Here is a 25,685-nt window from a genome sequence, read left to right as displayed (position 1 = left end):
CTCCCAACAATCCTCTCTCCTCGCTCACCATTCCAAGTTCTTCCTCATTTGTTTTGCTTTTTCGGTCCATTTCACCTTCTCCACACCCACATTTCAAAAGCCTCCAATCTTCGTCTATCCTCCTGCTTCAGTGACAGTGTTTCCACACTGTACATAATTATGCTCCACATCAAAGTTTTGACGAGTTATGTCTTAACATTCTTACTCAACATCCCTGTCGCTCCCTTCTCCTTGTGAAAGCACCTTGCCTAGTGCAATTCTTCTTCCCAAGTCCCTACAACTATGACAATTTTGGTCCAAAACACTTTCAAGATGCGTTAACTGTTCCACCTGCTCTAGATTTTGCCCTTCTATTTTAATGTTTAGGTTAGCCTTTTTCTTTCTGGAAAATTGCATAACCTTTGTATTATATTATTGGTTCTTATCCCTTTTCTATCGCACAGAATTACCTATTCACTCAGTAATGCTTGGAACCCCTTGGCTGAATGACAAACTAGATTTTGGTTATTAGCAAACCTAACTGATTTTATGAAATCCCCATTGACTTTGATTCCTATCTCCAGTTCTTCCCATGCCTCTTTAACCATTTCCTCAATGTGTACTTTGAACAGCACCAGTGATAATGGGACAACCCTGCCTTATACCTCTTCCTAACACTGCCCATCCGGACTCTCCATTCCCAACTCGCACCTGAGCAGTCTGAGACATGTACAGGTTGCGGATTAGCCTCCTGTCCCTCCAAGCCATTCCCATTTTCCGCAGTCTACTCATTAGTTTTCACAATTCATTCTATCAAATGCCTTTTGAAATCTACGAACCAGGCAAAGACATCCTGATTGTATTCTATATTCCTCTCAATTGGTGATCTCATTACTGCAATGGCATCATGCATGCCACTCAGCTCTCTTAACCCAAACTGATCATCCCCTGAGTAATTATTTGCCCTACTCTCTATACTTTTGTTGATGATCCTGAGAACCACTTCAACTGCATGGGAAATCAAATGTATTGTTCAATAGTGCTCACATGATGCCACTGCACCACTTCGGTCCCCACATTATACTCAAATGATGTAAATCAAGGACTGCCTGGTTATGTTTTAATTGCATATTTGTAGTTCTCTGCAAATTATGTTCCTTCTAATTCAGCATATTGTCCTTTAAAGTTTTCATAAGATTTTCATTAATACCTTATTAAATATTTTGAAAACTTTATATTTTCTGCTGTAGTGTTATATTTTTACCTGTCAATTTTAGTCTCATTTCAAGGCTGTAATACTTAGCTTCAGAAGTATACATTTTTATAAGCTTCACATCAGCTGCCATACCCTACAAACTGCCACACACAGAGGTAGTTTGGTTTTGCCCCACATGGCAATGGTTTTTCAAATTTCATTTGGCACTATTGTCTTTTTACTTTCATAGAATTTGAGGTGAGATTTGCCAAGCTTGTCTCATTACCAGTTTGAATAGTTTTAATATCATATATGGTGGTTATGATTTATAGATCATCTTTACAAGTTAAATATTCATACTCAAGACTGCCAAATATCAACTTTGCATGTCAGGCTACCTTCTTAGTGCCAGTTTGTGCTTTGACTAGGAACACATATCCGTAGCTATGTTACTCACCATTGGCTCTAAATGCCATGCCATGCCATTGTGGATGTAATGGTTAGAAATTAGTTGCAGTATTGTTAATGTCATGATATTCTCCATTTCATGAATTGATTGGTAGACAATGCATGTATGTGTAAAAACTATATGGATTTGAACTTTGATTAAATCAAGTAGAATTTAATATAATAATTAACTCACACAAATATTACTTTAAATGTGCAGTAAATGAATATCCTTAGTGTAAGCACATACCTTATTAAATTTAAAAATGTTTGGGTCATTGTGTTGCATTCTGATTTTTATAATTACTTCCTTACAATATCAGGCAAGTCCTGCTAGTCGAAGAATGGATGTAGCAGATGTAGAAGGTGTGATTTGCAGTCAGCACATCTCTTCCCTTGTAGATCTGCGTTGGAGTCTTCCAGGAACTGGGACCAGAGGGAAAGCATCACTCTCTGGATTCCAGTGCTCACGTGAAATGCTTCAGATAATCAAAGCCTCTCCATTAATATGGGGTAAAGTTAATTAGTAGTGATGATGTTGATTGGAATTTTTTTATGTTATCATATTTTCATAGCAGTACTTTATTTCACCAACCATAATCAAACATGGGAATCAGTTTGCCCACAACTAATGAATTCTCATTTTTTACAGAGGTAATGGTCAATTCTGAATTAGTGCGTCCGCAGGAGGAAATCACTTGCAGCGTTGGGGATGCATTGTGTCTTGGTGTTAGAATTAAAGTTTGCTCAGGTCTAGGCACAGAAGATCCGTCCCTCCCAGGAAATGCGAGCAAGATCTCCTCACAAACAATAAGTGATTTCCATGGCCATAATAATGATCTTTTTGATAGGAATACATCAAAACAGTTTGAGAGTTCCGTCTCTCAGCACCAAAGTGATAGTAATAGTGAAACCAGGTCAGAATTAGTGAGAGCGAGTGAAGAAAGTACATTGTCCCTCCATGCGTTAGACTCCGTCCCTGAAGTCCCCTCACTAGTAGTCTCTCCCACTGTGGTACCTGGATCATCAGAATTCAGTAATTCTGATGGCTCAGTCACCCTCCCTAGTTACAAGTTCACACTTCCTAAACTAGCCCTTTCTCTTCGTTTTTTCCAAGACCACAGGAATGGTGTCAATAACTACCTATTGGATACACGCCTGGCTACAGCTGGGGCTGTAAATAGAGTGCCCCTCCCTCAGGTAATCATTAAATTTTCATTTCAATTTTTGATTTAAGATATATAACTGTATTAATCAAGGCCTCTCCATTAATATGGGGTATGCATATTTTTCTTTGAGAGGAGAGCAAAGTGTATGGCAATCCAAAGCTTTGGCTCAGGGATAGGTTTTTGCATGCTCAGTGGTTATTGGTCTGGTTTTAGTTTTGATACTTTGAACACTTGTATGTATATGTTTTGGTATAGTGCTTTACATTTCTGCCAGCCTTTATTTGGTGGTTAAGTATAGATTTATTTTTTTTCTTAGCCAAGATGATTAGGAGGAAAGTATATAGATTCTATACAGTCTAATTGGAAAATGCATTGTTTTTTGCTGGTATTTTATGCATCATGCCCATCATCTGGTTGGAAAAAGTATATTTAAATTCATTATATGCATCTCAAATATTGCAGAAAATGACTATATTGTAAGAAAATAACATCGTAAAATTTTCATTCAAATTGAAATTTTACCGAGCATTTAAAATGCTGGCATTACTCTATGAAGTCATGATAAGAATGTAAACATTGCATGCAAAGTTTAATAGGTGATTAAGTACTTTCATGTATTTTGACTTACTATTAGACCATTATTTTTATATAGTTCATTCCTTCTTTTTTTTCTATAGCTTTCTGAAGGTGGTGAAGCATACCATGAAGCTTCAGTTGTATTTTTCACTCCTGGGCAGTATAAAGTAGATATTTCGTGTTCATCTATTGAAGAAGGGTCATCAGGATACCTTGGTAAAGCGGTTTCAGAAAGTTCATCTGCAACAACCTGGAGGTTTGTTCCTCCAATTGAGATAACAGTGGATGATATTTGAATTTGAATATCCCTCAAAAAATTATTATGATTTGTTATTAAATGGTGCTTTTTATTTGTCTGTTAGTTGGGCAGACTGTTGTTGAAGTTGAGCGTACCTTTGTAAATTGTGGAATAACAATAATAATTCATAATGTACATGAAATATTAAATTTGATCAATTATCTTTGAGAGTGTAGAGACATGTATAAATGTAAGGAGAGAATTTATTTGTATGAGGAAGTAAATGAAACATCTAAGTTGTTATTTTTTGTCATTTGTATTTAGTTAGGGGTTATGGCTGTTTGGTTACATATGATGAAAAATGTGGACTTTATGTTTTTGGTATGGTTTTTCAATCACACTGAAAGATTTGAAGTGGAGGATATATGGAAGCTGTCTATTAAAACTGGCTTAGTTATCTAAATTAACATAATAAGTAGGTGATGTGAACTTGATTTTATTGCTGGTATTTTATTAGTTAACTTTGTTTTATGATATTCATTGACAAAGAGAACTTACTGATTAATCGTACATGTTCTGGGAAGAATGCTGATTTTGTTTTTTTTTTCCTCTGCAATGGCCATTGCGCACATAAGGTTGTTTGAACTCTGATTTTCTTATTTATTTCTTATCTTAGATGGATAGAGTTCAGCCAAAATAATTGGAAAATAAAACTGTGATGTGCCTTAGTGGTTGTTCAAGGTAGTTAAGAGTACTGGAAAGCATTAAGAACTATTTGCACTGTGCTGTCAGTGCTGTGTCAGTTTCATTTTTCAGCATGGAATTATTTTTGGTTTAAGAAATTTGGGTACTTTAAATACCAGTGAAAATGAACATTTTTTTTCCCTGCAAATAAGGTATCTTTTCCTATCCCTCTTGACTTAATATTACCTTCTTTTTAATTGAATTTGAAGCATTTATATTTTCAAAAATTTCACCTACAGTACTTCCAGTTACTCTACAGGCCTATTGTATCAACTTATTCTGTCATATTGATGCTGAAATTTTTCTTAAGGATTGAAATTCTATGGTTCCAGTGTGATTGAATGTATTGTAGTTTCATGTGTATCCTTGTTAGGGATTGATTCTCTCTCATCTTTAAGTACAATAATGGTTTTCTTCATGCTAGTCCATGGAGCTATGTGTGTGCTGAGATATTCTCAGCCCGTGAATCAGGTTTAAATGTTCTCCACTGAAATTAATGTTCCCTTGGGATACAATTGGTTGCATGCATCTTAAGTAGGAGTTCAGAAATGTACATAATGCTGCAGTCTGCCTAATCTTTTTTATGGGATGTGTGATGAGCTTACAAGTGCTAGTTTGACAAAAGACACTGCATTATAGAAATATGGTACATAAATGTTAACTGTACTTATTTCTTGAAATGACCAATTTTAATTATTTTCTAGTTCATCAAGGCCACAACATTCTCTATAGGCATAAGCTCAAGAGATGTACTTATGTAATATAGTCGTGCCCTTTGGGTATACTTCATGTACCCTTTAAATATGAAGCTGTGCTGTATATATGGTGTCATGTGATCAGTATTGCTCATTTGCATACTTGCCACAATCTCAATAGGCATTATTAAATATAAATATATATTATTTTATGGGTCTGAAATATGCATGTAAAATACTGGAAATTATATTCTTTTTTATACTTATAAATATATATATATACATATGGTTACATACTGTTGAATACCGAGTTGTTTATTGGTGCTCTACCTCTTTCCTTTCATCCGTTCAAATATTCCTCTACTCTGATCATGCCCACAACGTTTAAAATTACAAATCATGATCAAATTTCAGTTTGTTATGTCATTAATTGTTTATTTATTTCACAAGTTCCATTTGGAATGGGAGAGCCCAGAGGCTCAGATTAGTTCATCAGTCAATAAGACTTAGACATACCTCCCATTTTTATACTTTCTGAATTTATCGAGGCTTAAAAGATGTAATTGTTTTTCTTCAGTTTTTTACAGTATAAATTTGTGTTTTTATTACTGTTTTAATACATCCTCCTATTCAAATCACTATGGCGAGTGATTAAAACCTGAAATTCATTGAAAATGTATTATCTCATTTTAAAGTACAGAGGTGTCATTGCTAATGAAATTCACTGCTTGTTAAGTAGTTATGCAGGAATTATCTCTATCCACCATTGCCTTATTTGATTTAGTGTCCCTTGATACCCTTTTTATCTTACATTCTTACGGTGGTGATGAGGTGGAGGATTACGGTTTAGGTATGAGGAATGACCATAGGGAGAAAGCAATTGAGTTATGCGGGAGACAGTTTAGCCATCACCAATTCTTGGGTTAGAACCCACAAAAGGCATAGGTATACATGGAAAATGCCAGGTGACTCAGGGAGGTATTAGTTATATTATGGTTAGGCACAGCGTGATGAATTCACACAGTTTGCAGGGAGCAGATGTGGACTCTGATCACAACTTAGTAGTCATTTAGTGTAGCATCTGATTCAACAAGATAATGCCAAGGAGGTGGGTTAAGAAATGGAATCTAGAAGCATTAACTGGATTTACAAGGAAGGAGTATCAGCAAGTTGTAGAGAAATCATCACCGAGGGAAAGGAGCCGAGTAATATACAGGAAAAATGGGAGTATATAAAAAAAGGGATGTTGAAAGTCATAAAAGAAACCATAGGAAAAGGACAAGGAAACCTGGACTACAGATGAGATGATTAGAAACATAGATGAGAGAAGGAAATGGAAGAATGTAAATACAAATTTAAGTAGAGGGAAGTACAAAGAGTTAAATAATAAATTGGGACAAGCGACAAATATTGCAAAAGGTGCATGGTGGAAGATGCAGTGCGAGGGTATGGAATATTTACAAGGGAAGGGTGAAATTGGGTCAGTATACAAAAATGTTAAAACACTATCAGGAAGTAAGAAGGGAAAATGTGTTCATAATTAGGGATAAGGGGGGAAATTCTAGTCAAACCAGGAAATATCCAAGAGAGATAGAAGAACAGTATGTTAAAGAACTTATGCATGTAAGGTTAGGCATAGAAAGAGAATATGATTCAGATGAAGATAGGTTGGTTAGGTCCAGGCTTACTCGACAATGAGATAGAAAGGGCACTGAGGACATGAGTAAGTATTCTTAGTGGAAAATGGACTGAGCCAACTTTCACGAAGGTCATCAAGCAAGAAGGGAGATTCATTGTTTAATTCATTATTCCATTAAATTAATTCCACATTCAATAATTCAATCCCAGCCATGTTACTGTGAAGACAATCATGGGGAGAAATATGATCTCAGATCCTAACATTAGTGGTAGTGTATCTGTTTCTCCTCCAAAAGCCGGTGATTCGATTGAAATTGGAGGCCTATTCTTCTTTAGTTAATGTCTCTTTAACATTTCCTCACATATGCGCTGAACAGCACAGATGATAATGGGCACCCTTGCCTTAGCCCTCATCCCAACATTGCCTATTCTGACTCTCGCACATGAGCACTCTGTGGCATGTTCAGGTTGCAGATGTCTTTATCTTTGATCTACTCCCTCTGAGGTTACACTCCCTTCTTTCCTCTTCAATCTCTCTTTATTTAGGGGTAAAAAATGCTTTGCATCTATTTTTAAAATTTTATTTTCTCGAGATGCATCCAATATTATCCAATTAACTCAGTGTATATTTCAGAACCTTATGACATTTCCCTCATCTACACTTTTGCGTACTGATGGACTCTAGATAATTTCACAAGAGAACTCTCTGGTGTGAACTTCTTGATAGATGCAGCTTTTAGTGAAATTAAATTTGCTCCCTGAAAAAATATTTATTTACGTGGTGGAAATTATTGCTTTCATGAGAGTTTTTTATCATGGCATTGTTACGGTAATCAGATCCACAAGTACCTCTCGAAGGTGGTTTTTGGGGATAGGAGAAGCGCGAGGGATTGCAGGCGAGACAGAGAGGAAGCAGACTCGGTATTCTCGTATCTGCTGCCTGCAAGGTGAAGTGGAATGACACAAGGTGGTGGAATGGCAGTTCCGAACGGGCCGGCGTGCAGAGCTATGACGTAGCGGACCTATGTTCTGATTTCCTTTTAGATTTTTAACCAGGGACGGATCTCATTTGACGAAACCTCTGATTACCGCGAATATAAAACCTGACCCGTCCTAAAGAAAACCGATCGTATCGCCTTCGCGTCAGTCGAATCCGAGGGAGCGAACTTCGTCTGCTCGGGGACGACGTAAAGGGGGCAGTTATTCAGGCGAAGGAATCAAAAACACTCCGCAGTCTAAATGAGCACACCTTAGACCTTATGGAATAGAAAAACACTCAAGGGTACTCGGAAACGTTTACTCTTGCAGTGTTAATACCTTAACAGACGTTTCTGCTCTAATCAATACTTGCAGAAATTTTGGATTATTTTTAATCGCCTGGATCATGTTCATTGCCCAAGATCTATTATTGGTCTTCTTGACGATGCTCTTCAGCAGCTATTGGTTAAACATCTTTCGGCAACAACTTATTTGGTGACCGTTTAGTTGTTATGGTCATTATTATCTTTCTCCGCTCGCGCGTATGTATTTTTTAGAGAACAAAAGAAAATAAAATGCTTTTTTGTTTGCGCTGTGTGCGTGTACCAATGAGGGTGCTCACCTCAAACAAGAATATTGTGTTCCAATCAATGGCATAAGATTCAACAAAGTCTTATTTTATAGGCCCATGTTATTTCTTGTTCACCTGTCTTAGACTTTCTTTCGTCACCCCTCTCTTCATCTCTCTACCGTGCTTCGGGTATTCCATTACCCCCCTCACCTTCATCGCTCCCCTTTATCTAACTTCCCCCCTCCTCTTTCACCTCCCTCCCCCTCGGCAGCTCCAACCGCCCCTCCTCTTATCTCCGCCCACCAATCCCTTGCGTTCGCCGAACCATTCTCGCCCATCCCTCTCCATGCCCTGGCCGAGGACTGACATCGACAAAGACATTCATTCTTGCCCTAAGCTCAGTTAGCTGGAATTGCGTCTGGGCGTCGCGAACGTGGTAGCGAGAGCGACGAGAGACCACAGGTGTCTCGGATAACTAAAAGTAAGTGGTAATGTGTTCTTAATGCTCAGTCATTTTCCTGGAAACTAAAATCTTGGAATATTTTTGTTTGAACCCATTTCCTGCATTCGTCTAGTTATGCCGTGAACTCGATTTCTGTCGTAACATTAACTTATTTTTCATTGATCGCTAATGCCTTGATAATGCTGGTTCGCGTTTAAAATGATACATTCTATGCATGCTGCCATACATGAATTTAGGCATCGTACTGCCAACATTCGACATTTGTGGAAAGGTCAAATTTGACGCGAGGTTACCGGTAGAGTTCTCCTCTTTGAGCGTCTGCATGCTCAAACATAATATTTTACTCGGGAGAACTAGAGTACCTTTTTATTCCTATGGGCATGCTCGAGATTCGTGGAAATGCGTTTGAATGAGAAATTGTGGTGACGTTTTATTCGGGTATTATTTTCACATGCCTCACATGAATGTTAAAAACGAAAACTTGCCAAATATTCTCATTCATAAGAAAACTTAATTTAATTTATTATCATCCCCGCCTTTCTTTTTCCAGGTCACCCGAAGTTGTTTGATAGCGCAATTGGAGAGTTTCATAAAAGACTGTATACTGTCTCATGCGATTTCAACCCCTGCCCAGAGCATGTTCTCTGGCTGAGTATCAAGTGTTCAGGTATTAGGTGTAAGAATGATTCTACCAGATCTTAATATGTCAGTCGTATCACTTAGTGAAGCTAAATCTTAGAAATCGATAAGAATTTTTTTCTATGAAAGCTATACATTGTTTCTGCTTAATGCCTTGCAGGCGCTTAAATTTCAACCGACCGATTCAACTATGGGCTCCTGACTATTCCACTGCGGAAGGATGAATCCCATTGCCATTTCATCAAATCGAGAGGCACACTTCGAAGTGGAAGACTAATGCTATTTGTGATCAGCTGATCGGAGAGAGATTTCCCTGACGTTTATACGTACTCCGTAAAGGTAACAACATATCTGCGTATTAATTTTACCCTAATGTGAAATTTGAATTACGTATTTTAGTAGATATTTGGACTGAAGAAAGTTTTTGGGAAGTTTGGACCGAAAAGACTCGAAAGAAATCGGGGATTACAAGCTACTTAAATTTTCCAGTTCCTCCAGCAATTGTGTAGACAATTCATAAGAAATTGAGTACGGTCAGTTCTTGATCGAATTTGCGTAGTATCGCCCACATTTTCAGTGATTGTGATTCTTAGATTTTACTTAACCTGTGATTAACCACGTCTAATTACTCGAAAGTATATCTAATCTGCTTTCTCCAACGTAGAGTTTGTAGTCACCGCGTATCTCTCGTGCTTAATGCCATCTCGGAACTGATTTATTTTAATTCTTTTTCGTTCTATATACATGTTTCGAAGATTTTCGTATTTGAAAGAGTGCATAATACAAAATTGGAAATGGAGAATTCGACAAAATTAGCAGAAATAATAAACGCGTCGACCTGGTTTAAGGCAATAGTTTTTATCAATTTTGACATCTGTTTTACTAGAAATCATATGTACTCCTTAAATTTGTTTCTAAAGCTAATATTCTGTGTATAGACTGCCTTTGGCTCGCATATCGCTTTTGTCTCCTCTCCAGCTTATAGAATGTAAACAATTGTTTTTAAAATTACTTAATGCTACGTAAGCGAGAAAGGTTTTCAAGGAACGAATCGTTGCGCTTGCGAGGTCTCATATAGGTACTGGTATATTTCAGTGCGTTGTTTCGAAGAAGAATCTAGAAATAAATGCGACAAAGTCGTTTGGAATGTTAACTTAACTGCTGTACTTTTTCATGGATCGAGCTTCAATAAAAAATTAGTGTGGATCCTATATGAATGCGAAATCCTATATCTGAAACTCGTTCCCCTGTCCATTTAGTAGTATCACTCAACTGATTCCCCATCTAGTACAGCGCATTTAATGCATTAGTTAAATCGGACGTTATTATAAAAAATAACTTTTTAAGGCACTCAATTAATTGTACCAGACTGTGTATACGCTTACATATAATAATGGAAACTATAGAATGGCTGACAATTATTCAAGTTGTTTATTTTATGCCCAGGTTATGACCTCGGCATATATTTTGCCTTTGGAATAGTTTTGACTGGAATGCCGATATAATATATTTCAAGAGCGTAGTTTTGGCGCCACTAGCGAAATCCGTTAAAAAATGGCAATTGAATGCATATTTAAAATGGTATCCCAAAATTATTGCAAGATAAACATGAATCCTGGAAGAATCCTTTTGTTTTATTTGGATCGTGTCTATTGATGTGTTATTTCTCACGCTATTCGGTGGTGAAGTCTGCCAGTGAAGGGATTCCGCGTTTTATTTTTATGGAAAATATTTTTCCCACTAGTGGTAACCCGAGGGAATATTTTTAATGAAGCATATGCCACTTCAAATAAAAGTATTATTAAAGTTTTCCGGAGTTAAATCTGACTTCTGCATTTGTGCTAAATTCTTTCATTTTAAGTTTAAAACTTGAAATTTACTGCCTTCAGCTTTGATAGAGTAAGAAGTAAGAAATAGGTTCCGCTGATTTCAGGAAAAATATGATAATTCTAAGGCAATTACTTATAATATGCTATAGCGTATTTATCTTTAGTTGTCGCGATTTAATTGAATTAATTCACACATACAAATACTTGCATTATAACTAAATATTAAGAAATACTTATTTCTGTTGCTGCATGACTGGTGTTAAATCACTCCCTGCCGTCCACCCTTACTTTCAGGGTACTACGTAAAAAATGCCGAAGAAAAAGTGGAGCCTATCTCCAGGTACTTTCATGGCGTCTGTGTGACCTTTTTCTTCTCATATAATTTTTGAAATATATTGGTTACTTTCGTGTGCGTGTTTTAATGCTTAAATTTATTTGCTATTGATAAATGGGAACTTGGTAATTATACGTTCGTCACTTAATTGCGTTGTGGAATTTGCAACCTCTATTCCTGGCTTATCTAACTTAAAAACTAATTATTACCACGCATAATTTTTAGGAAAAGTTTTTGAAATTCTCTAATTGCTTTTCGTATACTTACATTTTAATTACTTGCCAAATTCAATAAAAGGAATAATGCGAATAAATAATACAAAGTTCGTCCCAGAAGTCCCGCTGTGCAGTCCTCAATATTCATATAGATTTACTACTCTAGTAAGTCTGTTTTAATTTAGAGCGCCCTACATTTGCTTTAAAAGATAATTTTACAGCATTTAAGAATTCTCTGAGAGTGATTATGGAGAGTAAAAGATTGAAATTAAACTGTATAATTCCATTAAAAAATATTTTTAGACTGTGCATATTTCAGTAAGAGTAGTTTAATATCGAGAAGCATTCTCATATAGGCCTTCGTCGTATTTCTGTCAAACTGAGTTTCGAATGAAAAGTTTCTTCCACTCGAACCACTAGGCAGCTCTCATAAATTGGAACATAAAAAATTGTATTTTGACTATCAATTTCACTTGCTTCAAGTGCTGATCTCCTTTATTTAAGTGTACATCAAAAAAGTCAAAGACTTTTCTGAAGAAGTCATCAAATCAAAGATTGGATGACTTTTTGAGGAAATATATTCTTGAGGGTAATAACTTCTGACTGGAGGGTTATTTCGGAAAGAAGGGGTCAAGGGACCTACTTGAGCGACTGCGCCTTGTTACAAAGAATTTTAAATGAAACTTATATACTTTGAATACTGTTCTGTGGCATTCATCTCGGATAACTTAAGTAGGTACGCATAGAAAAAATCTGGAGACCAAATGACTGCTAATATTAACCCATTGAGACAAAAATTCATTTGTTCTCTTTCGTCTATGAAGAAAATAATAGATGTAATTGGTGCTCTGTTTGAAAGCAAGCCTTTATTTCTATTGGTTTGCATCCTAAACGAGAAAATAATATATCAACTATCTTTTCTAGTTTGGAGCTACAGGTAAAAGGATGCTTTAAAACTAGGCACTGCTTACAGATAGTTTTCAAAGTTTTAATGCCTGTTATTCAGCTCTCTTATATTTGTCACTTTGGAACGTTTATCAGGAACCTTATTAGCTGGGAGATGACTTAAAAAAACAATTAAAAAGAGATTTGCATGCTCCATAATTTTGGTTTGCATTTAATTAGGTTTGGATAAAATATTTAAAATTCAGCCATTTAAAACTCTGTTCCTTCTGTGTGAAATACCTTCGACCTTGTTATACCCAACAGGATATCTAAACTCATTTTTCTCAGAAGTTCTTGCTGGATTAAATCATGTAACAGAATGTAATTGACGTTAAAAGAGGATTGAGATTCATCCTGCTTGGAGACAAATTATTTCAATTGTTTTGTTTGGTACTTTGTCGACAATAGATTTTTTAGTCCAGGTGGATTATGCAAATGAAAGTTTAGGTGGGCACTAATAGTCTCTCATCAAACATTCTCCATTAATTTTCTCTTTTTAGTTTCTTAATTTCACCTTTGAGGGATATAGTCGTCTAGGGGTAAAGCATTTGACTAGATGGGGATAGATATCACAGCATACCTTTCTGGCCAGCCTTAGCTTTACCCAAGCTGTGATATTTCGAGTGCCAGAACTTCCTGGGAAACAATAGGGGGTGCAGGGAAAGGATATCAATTTCCTCTTATCAATTTCACATCTTAATATTGGGGAAATCTATGGACACGTTCCAAATTGACCATCATCAGGTTTATTGTTTAAAGTTTATTCACCCTTGGGATCTGAAAATGGTTGAGGTTATGAAGTGGAAAGTGGGATTTGGTTGTTCAGTGAATTTAGGAATAATCCTTAAACCTCCTTAAATCCTTAAAGCCTAGGGATTACCATACGACGGAACACTGAGTAGTTGCATGTAATATTTAATAAATCAGGAGAAACATTTTAGGTACTAACCCTTGGCCCAACAAAACAACAAACAGAGAACCACTTCCAAACTCTCTTCGGTATGTCACGATGTTTACTAGGCACCAAAACTTTTTGTATGTCATGACTCATTACACCTATGCACCAAAGTTTTATCAACTGTATTTTCATTCAACTTGGGGTGAAGATTTAGAAATCTATAAAAGGACATCATTACTGTTCTAACTTAGATGAACTTCTGATGAGAAGATTTAAAGATTAAAGTACTCTGATACTTTTTATACTTTTATAAATAAAGTATAAAAAGTATCAGAGATCACTGTTGAATGTGATTAGTGCTAGTGAATGCTCATTTGGTTAATGCAAAAAAGATAATTTCAATAGTATTGAGCCACTTAAGCGCGAGTTAAACCTGGCAATTATTCTAATCGATGAAATTTGAGACTGCCTTAAAAAAACAATGGAATCCATGCAAATTGACATGTATGACTTGCTGCCATCAGAATAATTTGCTGCATTAGTCACAGTATTTTACTGTGCATAATATTCTATACATATCGCTGATAATTTTATTAATTTTTTGATTTGTCGCATCATATCTATAAAAAGTAATTATTCATGTTATTGATAAGAAATGTTGTGTATTTTGAATTTTTCAATCTCCATCTTTTTGTAATATTATTATCCTGCCCCATTACTCTTTTATTAGTCATTTTGTCTCGAGTTAATTCATGGTGGGTCATTCTGATCCACTGGGTGATGTTTAGTAACTGTCATGCAGGAAGTCAACATTTGTAGTCACAGTGCAGAGACATGCAAACTATTTTAGTAATTAAATTTCCTTGAGTCAAAGTTCAATACTTATCAAATCCCTAGATGTTTTGGTGAATAGGTGCATGTCCACATCAATAACTCAATGAAACACATAGTTACTAAATGCAAATTGTTAGTCTGCTATAACAGCTGTTGAATGCATATTTAATGCAAATATTGTATTAAGCCCTTATTGGCTACATTCTGTTATATTTTAATAGTTGTTACATTGCAGTTAACTACTAAGTAATTTTTTTCATCAAGTTACCCACTCACTGTATAATCAACCGAAATATGGGAATTCACCTACAAACATGACTGAAAACTCGGCATTTGATACGCCGTAATTCTTAAAAAAGTAGTTGATCTGTAAACCTTGTCTTCACTTTCTCTTTACTTTAGTTCTTTTATTGTAAAATGAAATTTAGGATTATTCTCATATATGTGTCGTCAAAGTTAAAGTGAATTCATATCTTTATCATACTAAGTAGGTTTTCGTGATGAATGTAATGTCTACAATAGCCCTGGTTGTAGTAGAAATGAAGAAACATGCTTTAACATTGACCAGATGAAATTTTACAAAGACTTCTAAAAAGTAAAAATCTTTGACCCTTTTAAGTTACTTTTTAAAATTTTGCTTAACATTAGTTCAGCTTAAAATGAAATTTCAATTATTTATCCAAATTCCTGTAGAAGGGCATTCAATGTTAATGCAGTATCTTGGCCAGATTTGATTGGGATTCCTGTTCAGCTATTAAAAATTTGTGCCGATTGACCTTCATAAATGTTGATAATCATGCAGAACCTTGTAAATATTGGAAATTAATTTAAACTACAATTTCGTTATTGACATTCATACTTCCCATCTAGTCAGATCATCAGGTTCATTTGGCAATAAAATAAATACCCAAGCTCTACTTAGTTGAATTATTCCAAAGAAACACAGGTGCAGTTTGAATAACTTAAAGGTAATCCTATGTGCAAAAAACTTGGTAATTACTTTGTAATTTGTTTAAAAATCAATTAATTATAATCCTACCTTAAACTTGCTCATCGTAGAAATTAAGTATGCTTCTGGAATTGAACTCTTTAACAAATGTTTTTTCCAGGATGAAATAGCCTCATTGAGAAATAATTGATATGCACATGCTTAATCTAGTAGGAATGATTAAATTATAACAAATATTTTTTTTTTCCTTTTACAGGACTCGTCAGCAGTTGACCATCCTGTGTGTAACCAGCCCAAGTTAACTGATGTGATTAAACTGAATAACCAAAATCTGTAATTCAATTGATTCCAATTATGGATACTATTGTATATTGTTGAAAAACTTGATACTGTTAAAACAAAGATGGTTAAAAAAACCTTGTACTTTAACTATGTCTTAATAAATTACGTTTGGAACACACATCTATAAATTCTTTCAACCCTGGCCATGGAATTTTTTACTGTGGACTTAGAACAATTTTTTGCTGGTTAACCAGGTGTATATTTTCACTTCTCACAAAAAAGTTTCAAATTAAAAAAAAGTTGCCAATCACCTTTTTTCATTAGTTTTTAGCATTTTTGGCTGAAAAAGTCACTTCAAAATACCCTTAAGTCCTATTTACTTAAAACCATGCTCTGTCCAGCATCAAGACTTTGGTAATTAAAATTTGAGTAGGGTCCAACAGAAAATTTTATTTCACCATTACATTTACATGTACACTTAAAATATTTGGTCCCCCCCTAATAACTGTCACATAATAACTGTCAACAATAAACATGACTTAGGAAAAAACTCTGCGCAATTTAAAAAACAGTTGAATGCAACTCTCATTCTGGTAGCAGTTAACTTCCACAGACATGATGGAGGAGTGGATTTAGCTGTTTTAAACAAGATTAGAAAGACCTGTTTAAATGCCTCTAGATAGCACCCCTCCCAAATGTCCGGAAGTTAACTGCTGCTGGAATATGACCTGCATTCAACAATTTTGTAAATTGTTTCCATGCCCAGTTTATTGTTGGCAGCCACCAAAAGAGGGAACCTGTGATACAATAAAAGATTAATTTGTCCACATCTATGCACCTTTTTAGCCCCCTCTCCTACTAAACTGCCAAGGGCAGTACTGTCTTTCAGATTATATCATATATTGAACAAGTCCAAAAACACCATACTGTGAACTGAGAGCACTGACTGAAGCACCCAAGTACATTGCAGGACAAGTCTCTCGAATACATTCAATTGGATCAAGGCTGGCAATGACCTGTAACGAAAGGAAGAAAAAAGAAACAGTGGTAAAGATAAGACATATATCGCCTTCATTTCTTTGTAGGCTTCGCTGAAATATAATGTACGATCATAGAGCATGATAAATGTTATTAAATTGTATCCTAATCTTTGCGTGAAATTTTGGCGAGTGAATTAAACTGATTAAATCAGTTTCTTCCACTCATACTCACTAATCACTTTCGAAACGCTGTTTGAGTGCAACGACAGCTTAATAGAAAAATGCCATCACCCTTGAATTCTTTGCTGTTGTCAAGATATAAACAACTCTTATACAAAGCTATGTGATTGGTTGAGGATTTTTGGGAAGGTCTTTTAATCCTATTACGAAGCAAGATGGGTTAGAGGAATTTATGAAGAAGATGCTCTCATAAAACAATGAATTTTGAATGAATCCACTGGGATGGCAGATGTAGGGGAATGACTGCTATGGTGGGAAGAGCATGAAAATTTACATGGTGCTCATGAAGAGAAATAATGTAAAATGAAGGAATAAGCGAATATGGTGCAAACTATTACCTAGTATGTGAAAGTAAGGGTAATGGAAATAGCATATTTTCCTCAAGTTGCACTCATAGTTGTTGTTGGATGTAATGTGGAACCACCTCCTACAGTAATGATGCATGAGATGATACAATAAATAGTGTCAGAAGATGATGAAATAGATGTATCAGTGAAAATGCAAAGTATAAAATTTGAGTAAGTACTTTGGAATGGTGTAATAATACAGCTAAATAATGAAAAATGAGTCAGTCTCCCAATGTGAGTATTTAGTACCTGATGACCTTTGAAATAAATTATGGGAAAAATGAAGATATTATCAAATGCATTCCTCCATATACTAGAAATTATACCTTACACTACACCCAGTATGGCTGCCGTTTGTATCACCCAAAAGTAAAAGAGCAACTTCATTGAATACTTGAAGATAATTTAAGTATAATCTCCGAAGCAGAATAATTTTTTTCACAAACGTGGCCATAAATTGTGCACTAGCTTGAAAATATCTTCCCAACAAAAAGAAATGATATGAATAGTCCAAGAAACATATTAATGGTGTAAAAATTAAGAACTTTAACTGTAGATATTACATCAAAATATATTATTTTTATATTTGTCTTTTTCCAAATGAAACACACAACTTAGCCTTCCTTTTCACTTAATATAACTAATTAAGACTAATCAATTCCAAGAATTCCTTTTTTAACAGTGACTACCCAAGCTTTCTAAAATCATCTTTAGTCTACAAAATGATGTGAATTTTACAGTTCAACTTTTGAACCATTCCTCAAATATCTAAATAGTCTACTGATGACCTGAGGTTAGGTTTCTTACAAAATAATCATGTGGTAAAAACAAGTGAATTCTAATATTTAAAGCAATATGATATACTATTTCTCAATACCCAGGTTTGAAGGACAAAAAATGAGATAATTTGAACCTAACCAAGAGGGACACCTACTGGAACACGGGCATCCATTACTGTATATTCAACATCAAAAAACGAAACTGTGTTATACAGAATGTTTAAGTTGTGTCAGTTAAGTGCAACTTTTGTATGCACATTAGGGCAATGACAAACTGATGAACGGTGAACAAGATGATGTTCTTTCCAACCGGAAAAGTTGGTATAGATAATGCAAGCCATTGGAGAATCCAGAGTGATAGCATTTTAACCCGCTGTATAAAAACACAATCAATACGTATGGGCAAATGTAGTTAAACATTAAAAATGACAATTAAAACACATATAAACACAAATATACATGTAAACAACATGCAAAAGATTAAAAATAACATGAATCAACAGCATTGACAGTGACTTTCAACATAATTTTATACTAACAGCATCAAATATTATCTTAGATCATTAAAATATTAATTTGACCTTAAATGGCTAGAGTATACAAGGCAAGATAGCAGTAGAAGACGAGATAAACAACTAATTGAGAAACACAGGAAAGAAAATTGGGGGGACAATGGAAATGCGATGCTATAGAGGAATGGTGAAAATAAAATGGTTAGTGTAACAAATGAAGTACTTATAATTGTGGGTGAATAGAGAAGCTTATTGAGGGGACTTACAGAGAAGGAAATTGATTGGGCATATCCTGAGGCAAGATAGTTTACTGCAGACCATCATTGAAGGAGGCATATTAAGGGGAAATAGCAGAGGTAGGATTAGGATGAACAATGAGAATCAGGTGATGGAAAATGTCAGAGCAAGGAGCTATAAGGGAATGAAGAGATTGGCAGGGAACAAGATATAGTCTGGACAGTTGCTAAACATCAATCCTTGAACTGTTAACCTGTGACAATGACTATGATTCACTATAATTGATGTACCTTTTTATACTAAAATTAAATAACTTTTTTGATTGCTTAACTGTGGATGCTAAAATTATTTTAATTGAATGTAATGTAATACAAATAAAATAAAAATAAACTTTCCTATTCATAATTATTATCATAGTCCCAGCAAATTTCATAAAAATTTCTATCCCTTTTTCTCATCAGCTTAACTTTGACATTGACCGCTATGTGATCACGGCAAGTGGAATCTAATGTACTGAAATATTAGTTAAACATAGTAGGCTGAAGACATTTTGCATGATTTTCATCAGAACAATGACAACTAGAAATGATTAAGTGCTGATTGCAAACACACAGGTTACAGATACAGATAGGATTACCCCTAGGTTCCATATGGTTCTGGAGTAGTGTAGCTCAAAATGTCCAACTCTGAATTTGAGGATGAAGTTAAGATCAAATTTTAAGATTATTTTTAAGCTCCATAGAAAGAGAGCTTGAGTATTGCTACAGTTCAGAAAAAATCAACCCAATTCACAAAAGAGGAGACCTCTTTATTAGTCTTAAATATTTTATTACTTAGCTCATGAGGGTAGCAATGAAAGCATATTAGAAGATCATCTATGTAAAGCATATGTTGGCATTAGATAGAGAAGATCAAAGACAAAATTGCACAAATGGTGGAGAAAGAGAAGGAACTGATGAGTTCAATCTGAAGCAGACAAAAAAGTGCCTCGGGGTGCGCTGTGATAATGTTGAGGGAGCCAAGGAGTGGAGGGCAAATACTAGGCCCCTTAGATGGTGGACACAGGCTGGCAAAAAATATCAAGAGCACCAGAATGATATAATCCAGGAAAAACAACAGCTTCAACCAGAAGAAATTTAAATGTATAAGAAATAGTAGTCAGAGTGTGTCAAAATCCAACTTTTAACAAATATCCATCTCGCATTTAATCAGGACATACAAAATCATGACAAACCTACAACATTGGTTGAGGGAACTTTCTCTTTATTCCATTTGCAATAACCCAATTTTTTCTTAAACATATGAATAACACTGGCTCATCATTTCACCATTATGAAAACCATTCTATATTAATAAAAAAAATCATTCCCATAAAAAATGGATGTGGCTTAAACTGGTAATAATGGCTAAGTAAAAATAGACAATACATGAGAACAATAGGTTCCACTCGTAGTGATCTCAAAAAAATGTGTTAAAGAAAATGTCTTGAAATTAGGTAATGACATTGGGATCAAAACAAAAATAAATATCCAGTTAACAAAACTTAAAATGAAGAATTTTTTCATGGGCTCATTTTGCATTTGCCTGGGCTGGGACTATGGGAGAATTGGGTCTAGTCAACTCTTCCCATATGGAATGTCTATTTCATATGTGAGAACTAAAAAACAATATGTTGCATTTTTAATCCAGCAAAATAGCATTTACATTCATCAAAAAAAAGTTGCAGAAAATTGATTGGTTAACCATCGATAGTGGATCATCAATTTAGTTCCAGAAATGGGAGCGGTATGGGTGATGCCCCAGCATTAATGAGGTCACTAGTAGAGAGTAATATGGAATTCTAAAGGGAGTATTTTTTGCTTTGTGAATTATAAAATGCATATTGGATAATATCTATGAATTTACTGTAGAAGATATGAGTATACCTTGGTTAGTCAACAAATATTAAACATGCTATAGACTGTGTAGGTATGGATAGTGGCTGGAGAATGGGGATGGGCGTGGGGTTAAGACAGATGCCCACTATCACCCATGATAGTGGGCATTTATCAACGTCTACATGGAGGTAATTGTGAACGGGGCTTGGTGAGAGCTAGCAGTATGAATTAAAGTAGATGCCAAATTCATATAATAAGACTTTAATATGATAAAGTTTTATATAGTTTCATCTTAATGATTTATAATCAATGCTGATTGCATTAAAAATCAATATGACAGGCATGGAATGGAAAACATGGAATGAAAATCAAGGGAAATTAAAAGAAGCAAATGAGGTTCTGGATAAAAAGGAAGGTTAAGTTAACACTGAAAATGTACAACATGAACAACAGCAGGGAAAAAGTCCAACCTATCTTGTACTTTTTTGGACATAAAGGATTTAGGTCAAAGGCTCATTAAAAGAAGAATTATACCAGGCAAAGAATCTTTTACGAAGATGAGGGAGCGGAAGACTAGCATTTTAAAGTAAGGTGTGAAGAAAAAATTGGTGAAAAGTGATTTGTAGTGTATTTTTGAAATGGAGATAATAAGCAGGATGAAGAGGAACATGAACTTTGTTATCTTACATACTGGAGGGTAATGGCAGGAAACAGCTGAGTGAAATGAGCAGAAAAGGCTACGAAACTGTGTGGTGTACATGGGTTTTACATGTACATTGATTTGATATCAATCTCTGGGAAATTTGGACATAAATGATAAACATATAAATATGAAGCTTAGTGCTGCAAATCATGTAATCTCCTTATTCGTGGTCTTTCAGGAAAGGGGACAGGCATCAAGAGAGAATGAGAATACCGGTGAAAATACCTTGAGATGGGTAGAAAGACCAACAAAGCACAAAATGGGATGGGAATGATGAAGTTGACAGGGTATTAAGTGGTATGAAAAGTTGATAAATAAAAAGGGAAGTATGTTAAGAAATAGGGAAGGGCAACAGAAAAAGAAATGGTAATCCCGGACAGCATTGAATTGTAGCAGTATTTAGGGGAGGCAACCGGCAGCTAAAGTCATTTGCACCATTAGGGATGGACAGGAAAGGATGTAGGGTGGAGAGAAACCAGCATCAGCATTAGCCTACTCTTTACGAAAGGCATAAAGGGATCCACTGCTTAATGCCCCATGCAACAGATGGCGTACTCACTCAAAGTGCCCTCCTCAAAGCACCTCAAGTAGGGATCAAAATATTACTGAAAAATATTCAACATGGCCGGGATTCAAACCCAGGCCCTCTGGGTGGGAAACCAAGCATTGAATTAAAAGTGCATAGCACAGTGCTATATAAAACATTCATGTAGGGCAAGGTCCATCCACGCTATGGAAATAAGCCTGGTTACTTCATAGTTATATAGAAAATCATAAACCTAATGATAAATTTGCAAATTCTACCTCATCCTTCATCATTCAATCTATTGATGAAAAGCATATTTTAATGAGCTGCTTGATCTTATAAAAAATGTAACACATTAAGATAATTATAACAATAAGGTAATCAATAGGAACCCAGAAGTATCGGATAGTTACTTAAAGGTGAGGCTGAGGTCATTTTTCATATATACCGCCAATTTAGTAACTGACAACACTGATGAATCGGCATGACTGGATTAATAATGGAAAATTGTGTAGGCCAATTTAATAATTCATTGACAATTTACAAGAAAGGTATAATCAAAACAGTGTTACCCCAATGTAAATAAATAGTAATTATGAATGGGTCCATAAATTTACCGTTTGGTAAGCATTATTTCTAAATACTTCTGTGAATGGTTACAATATTGGGCACTGACAATCTCTAGTCCTACTATATTTGTAGAAATTATTTCAAATCATCAGTATAAATATAAATCAGTTAATATTTCAATTATCTGGCATAATGGGTCCGGGAAGTAATATAAGCTGTGAATAAAATAATTTATTGAAGGAATGCTTATTCAAGGTGATAAAATATGCAATGTCCTCTCAAACAGTGAAGAACAACTTCAGCTCAATAAACTTCTGGAGGTTTCATGATCACTTCAGAGAAATGTGGCCACTATTTTGAATGAAAATATTTTTCATATAGCCCAGATCTTAAGATCTCAGACTTGGTTCTTCTTTCAAGTTATTCAATACAAATAAAAAAGGTGTATTTTCTATTTCTATTAAAGGAAAGCTGTAGCACTAATGCCCACTTTATTGTTTAAAAAAAATTACCAGAGAAACCACAATTAGTATACCTGCTAAAAAACTATTCTGGTACACACCATCAAAGGTTTGCACAAGCTTTATATAGCTTGAATTACACTTTCAAAAAATATAAACTTTTAAACTAGCAGGTTTGAATTAATTTTAAAATATAAATCTTAATTTCTATTATTTTAATTGCAATTAATAACCAGCTGTTATCACCAATGAATTGTTGCCATAATTTGAAAGAAACCAGAGGACAAAAATATTTGCAATAGGACATGAAATCAACAAATAGAGTGCACAAATTTAAAGAGGCAAAAATAAATAAATCACATGGCACTCAAATTATTCACATTATGTGAAAGTATCACACAAAAAAAAATTTTTTATCCTGTTTTGAATGATTTGAATTCATTTAATTTATTCAGCGTGCTGCACATAAAGGTTTCAAAATTGTATGAAAAAAATAAAAAATATGTGAATTTAAGTTCTAGAAATAAAAAATGACTATAAATAACGTAGGGAGACATTCAGGTTAGGAGCAACATTGGTCACAATCGGTTGAAGGCAACACTGGATCAACTTTCTTCTTCTTTATCCTTGGGAGAAAATATCCCACAAAGTTTTATGAATAATTCCTTTTTTTCTCTTCAATATATTTCAAAAAAGAATATTTTCCCCTTCTAAATCTGACAATGGCTAACAGGTGCTAGAAATAGTAGATAACAAAGCACCCCCCTCTTTCCTATCTTCTTCCTCTCGCAGCTATCGCATACACTGTGGTGCATCTAATGACGTTCCTCCCCACAGGCGCCCGTCCGAAACGCCACGGTCGAGTCGAAACTGGGTAACAAAGGGTATGTATTCTGACTTTCTGGACTGAGGATCGAGCCTCTTTCGTTAGTAGCGGCTGCCGAAATACATCCCCCCCCCCCTCCAGGCATTTTGGGGGATGGGTCGGTGGCGTGCTTTGACCGAGCGGCTAGACCTAGACCAAGTCTCCCGCAAGATTTGCGGGACTCGTAAAAAAAAAAAAACATTTTACTTTCGTACAAATCGCTCACTGCAGCCGTCTGAATCGGCTTCGGGTGGAACTACGTCACTCGGACGACAGAGCGCCGTCACAATTCAAGCTCTGTGAGGCCGTATTGGATCTCAAACGCACCTCTCGGCAAATTCTTAGTGTGAATAGTTATTACGAAGAGGGTAGTCGGGGGAGATAAGCAGGCGAGGGATGAGAGGACACCGAAAAGCAGGCCCCGTCCTTATTTTAAGGAGACGAGGGCCGGCGAGGTGACTCATGCGTGATCGTCCCACACCTCCCTGTTCAAGATTTCTTCAGCTGAGCCCTACCAGGACGGCGAAGGGGAAGATGTGCCGGAGAGGCGCGCACTACGAGCGAAATTACTTCAACTATTCGCCCCTTTTCAAGCTCTAACCTATCATCTGAGTCTTCGCACTATCGAAACTATGTTTGCACAACACACTACCCTCCCCTTGGTTGCTAAATCTATTCTTATTTACATGCCCGACTTATACTTCATGTTTATCTCAATACATTTTCATCGCGGGTATTCTACCATTATTAGGTAGATTTGGAATGAACAGAGACTGAACAGTGATAGATTTCTTGACCTCTCCCGACAAAAAGCAAAGAGACATCCGGCGCTAACATTAAAAACTTTCAACTCTGCAAACTTTACTAATAATCCATGGGAGAGAAATGGGAGGAGCAGGTCTTATTTTACTTGGACAGGAATGCAGGAGAACGAGAGAGGGAGGGAGGGAGGATCGGGATACTTAGAAAAAAGTGACCACCACTTTACTTTGCAAGAGGGAGTGAGGGAAGAGGAATCGACGAGGTGAAAATGTTAGGTTGAGTAGAAAAGATAACTAAAGAATGGTTTGAGGCGTCACTTGGTGGAAGCGATTCATATCGGAAAGGAAAAACTTTGTTCTTCCTAGTATATTTATTATGCAAGACCTACAGGTTTTGACTTACCAAGTCATCATCAGGATGCTGACGGACCTGATGATGACTTTGTAAGTCGAAACTTAGGTCGTGCATAACAAAATGTACGTGGAAGAACAAAGTGTTTTCTCTCCTACAGATAACTACATTTAAGGAGTACGCCTCTATCCAGTTTCACAATACTTTTCCCCGCCCCCAGACTACGGGTAAGACCTGTTAAACACCTGAACACGGAAAAATGTTTGGATAACAACTTATCATGAAGTAGTTCAATTAAGAAATAGTAGAATTAACTCACCGATGTCCCATAGAGTCATCAACGAACCCATTCCTCCGATCTTTTCAATCAAATCACTTGTGCAGCTATGTTCGACTTTTTCGAGTAGAACCTGTGAAGAGGAGGAACAAACATTAAATCGAATAAGAATTGAGCTCTCCTACACATCGCTAAAATTTTTTCCCCTGACGTTCACAATTAGAATTTCAAGTTCTCGAATTGATGAAGACATCTGATATGTACCTAAATTTCCACTGCTTCACAAATTGATTCCGGCCCTTCCTACTCCCACCGTCTCACTTGAAGCGAACCAACTGATTGAGTGAGAGTTTCACTCGTCAGACGAGAGGTGGCGATGCGTGCGTAGGTCTCCGCCCCTTCACAATTCTTTCTCTCGGATGCGAGTACAATGCGGTAGGAGGTTGTATTCCCGGTAGGCAGGTTGGATTCGATCATCGGGTTCCAAAGGGACCCACGGGTAACGATTGCACGCTTTTCGAAAATTCTAATAGACCCACGCAGGCTACCAAGGCCACCAATCGAAGTCTTTATGGTTTTG

General features: G+C 35.9%; 1 protein-coding gene and 2 long non-coding RNA genes across 5 annotated transcripts in view; 2 read left to right on the top strand and 1 right to left on the bottom strand.

The window, feature by feature from the left end:
• The window catches only part of brun (trafficking protein particle complex subunit brun), a 48,421-nt gene extending 43,092 nt beyond the window's left edge, over positions 1 to 5,329 (top strand). For all 3 annotated transcript variants that reach the window (XM_071595017.1, XM_071595018.1, XM_071595016.1), the window contains 3 exons: positions 1,945 to 2,134; positions 2,274 to 2,821; positions 3,468 to 5,329. In XM_071595017.1, the coding sequence (XP_071451118.1) occupies positions 1,945 to 2,134; positions 2,274 to 2,821; positions 3,468 to 3,662 (933 nt within the window). In that variant the 3' untranslated portion in view covers positions 3,663 to 5,329. The remainder of the gene's footprint in view (positions 1 to 1,944; positions 2,135 to 2,273; positions 2,822 to 3,467) is intronic.
• A 3,288-nt stretch (positions 5,330 to 8,617) lies between these two features.
• Positions 8,618 to 15,796, top strand: LOC139696794 (uncharacterized). The gene is made up of 4 exons (XR_011702662.1): positions 8,618 to 8,711; positions 9,244 to 9,360; positions 9,493 to 9,671; positions 15,593 to 15,796. It is a non-coding gene; the product is annotated as an uncharacterized lncRNA (long non-coding RNA).
• A 353-nt stretch (positions 15,797 to 16,149) lies between these two features.
• On the bottom strand, positions 16,150 to 25,441 carry LOC139696791 (uncharacterized). Its single transcript, XR_011702661.1, has 3 exons — positions 25,370 to 25,441; positions 25,148 to 25,238; positions 16,150 to 16,634 (listed from the first exon to the last, which is right to left on the bottom strand). It is a non-coding gene; the product is annotated as an uncharacterized lncRNA (long non-coding RNA).
• Positions 25,442 to 25,685: the final 244 nt, after the last annotated feature.

Source organism: Hetaerina americana, unplaced genomic scaffold (genome assembly GCF_022747635.1).
Source record: "Hetaerina americana unplaced genomic scaffold, ioHetAmer1.1.p SCAF_7, whole genome shotgun sequence".
NCBI lineage: Eukaryota > Metazoa > Arthropoda > Insecta > Odonata > Calopterygidae > Hetaerina > Hetaerina americana.
Note: the sequence above shows the minus strand (reverse complement) of the source record. Positions and strands in the feature narration are given on the sequence as shown.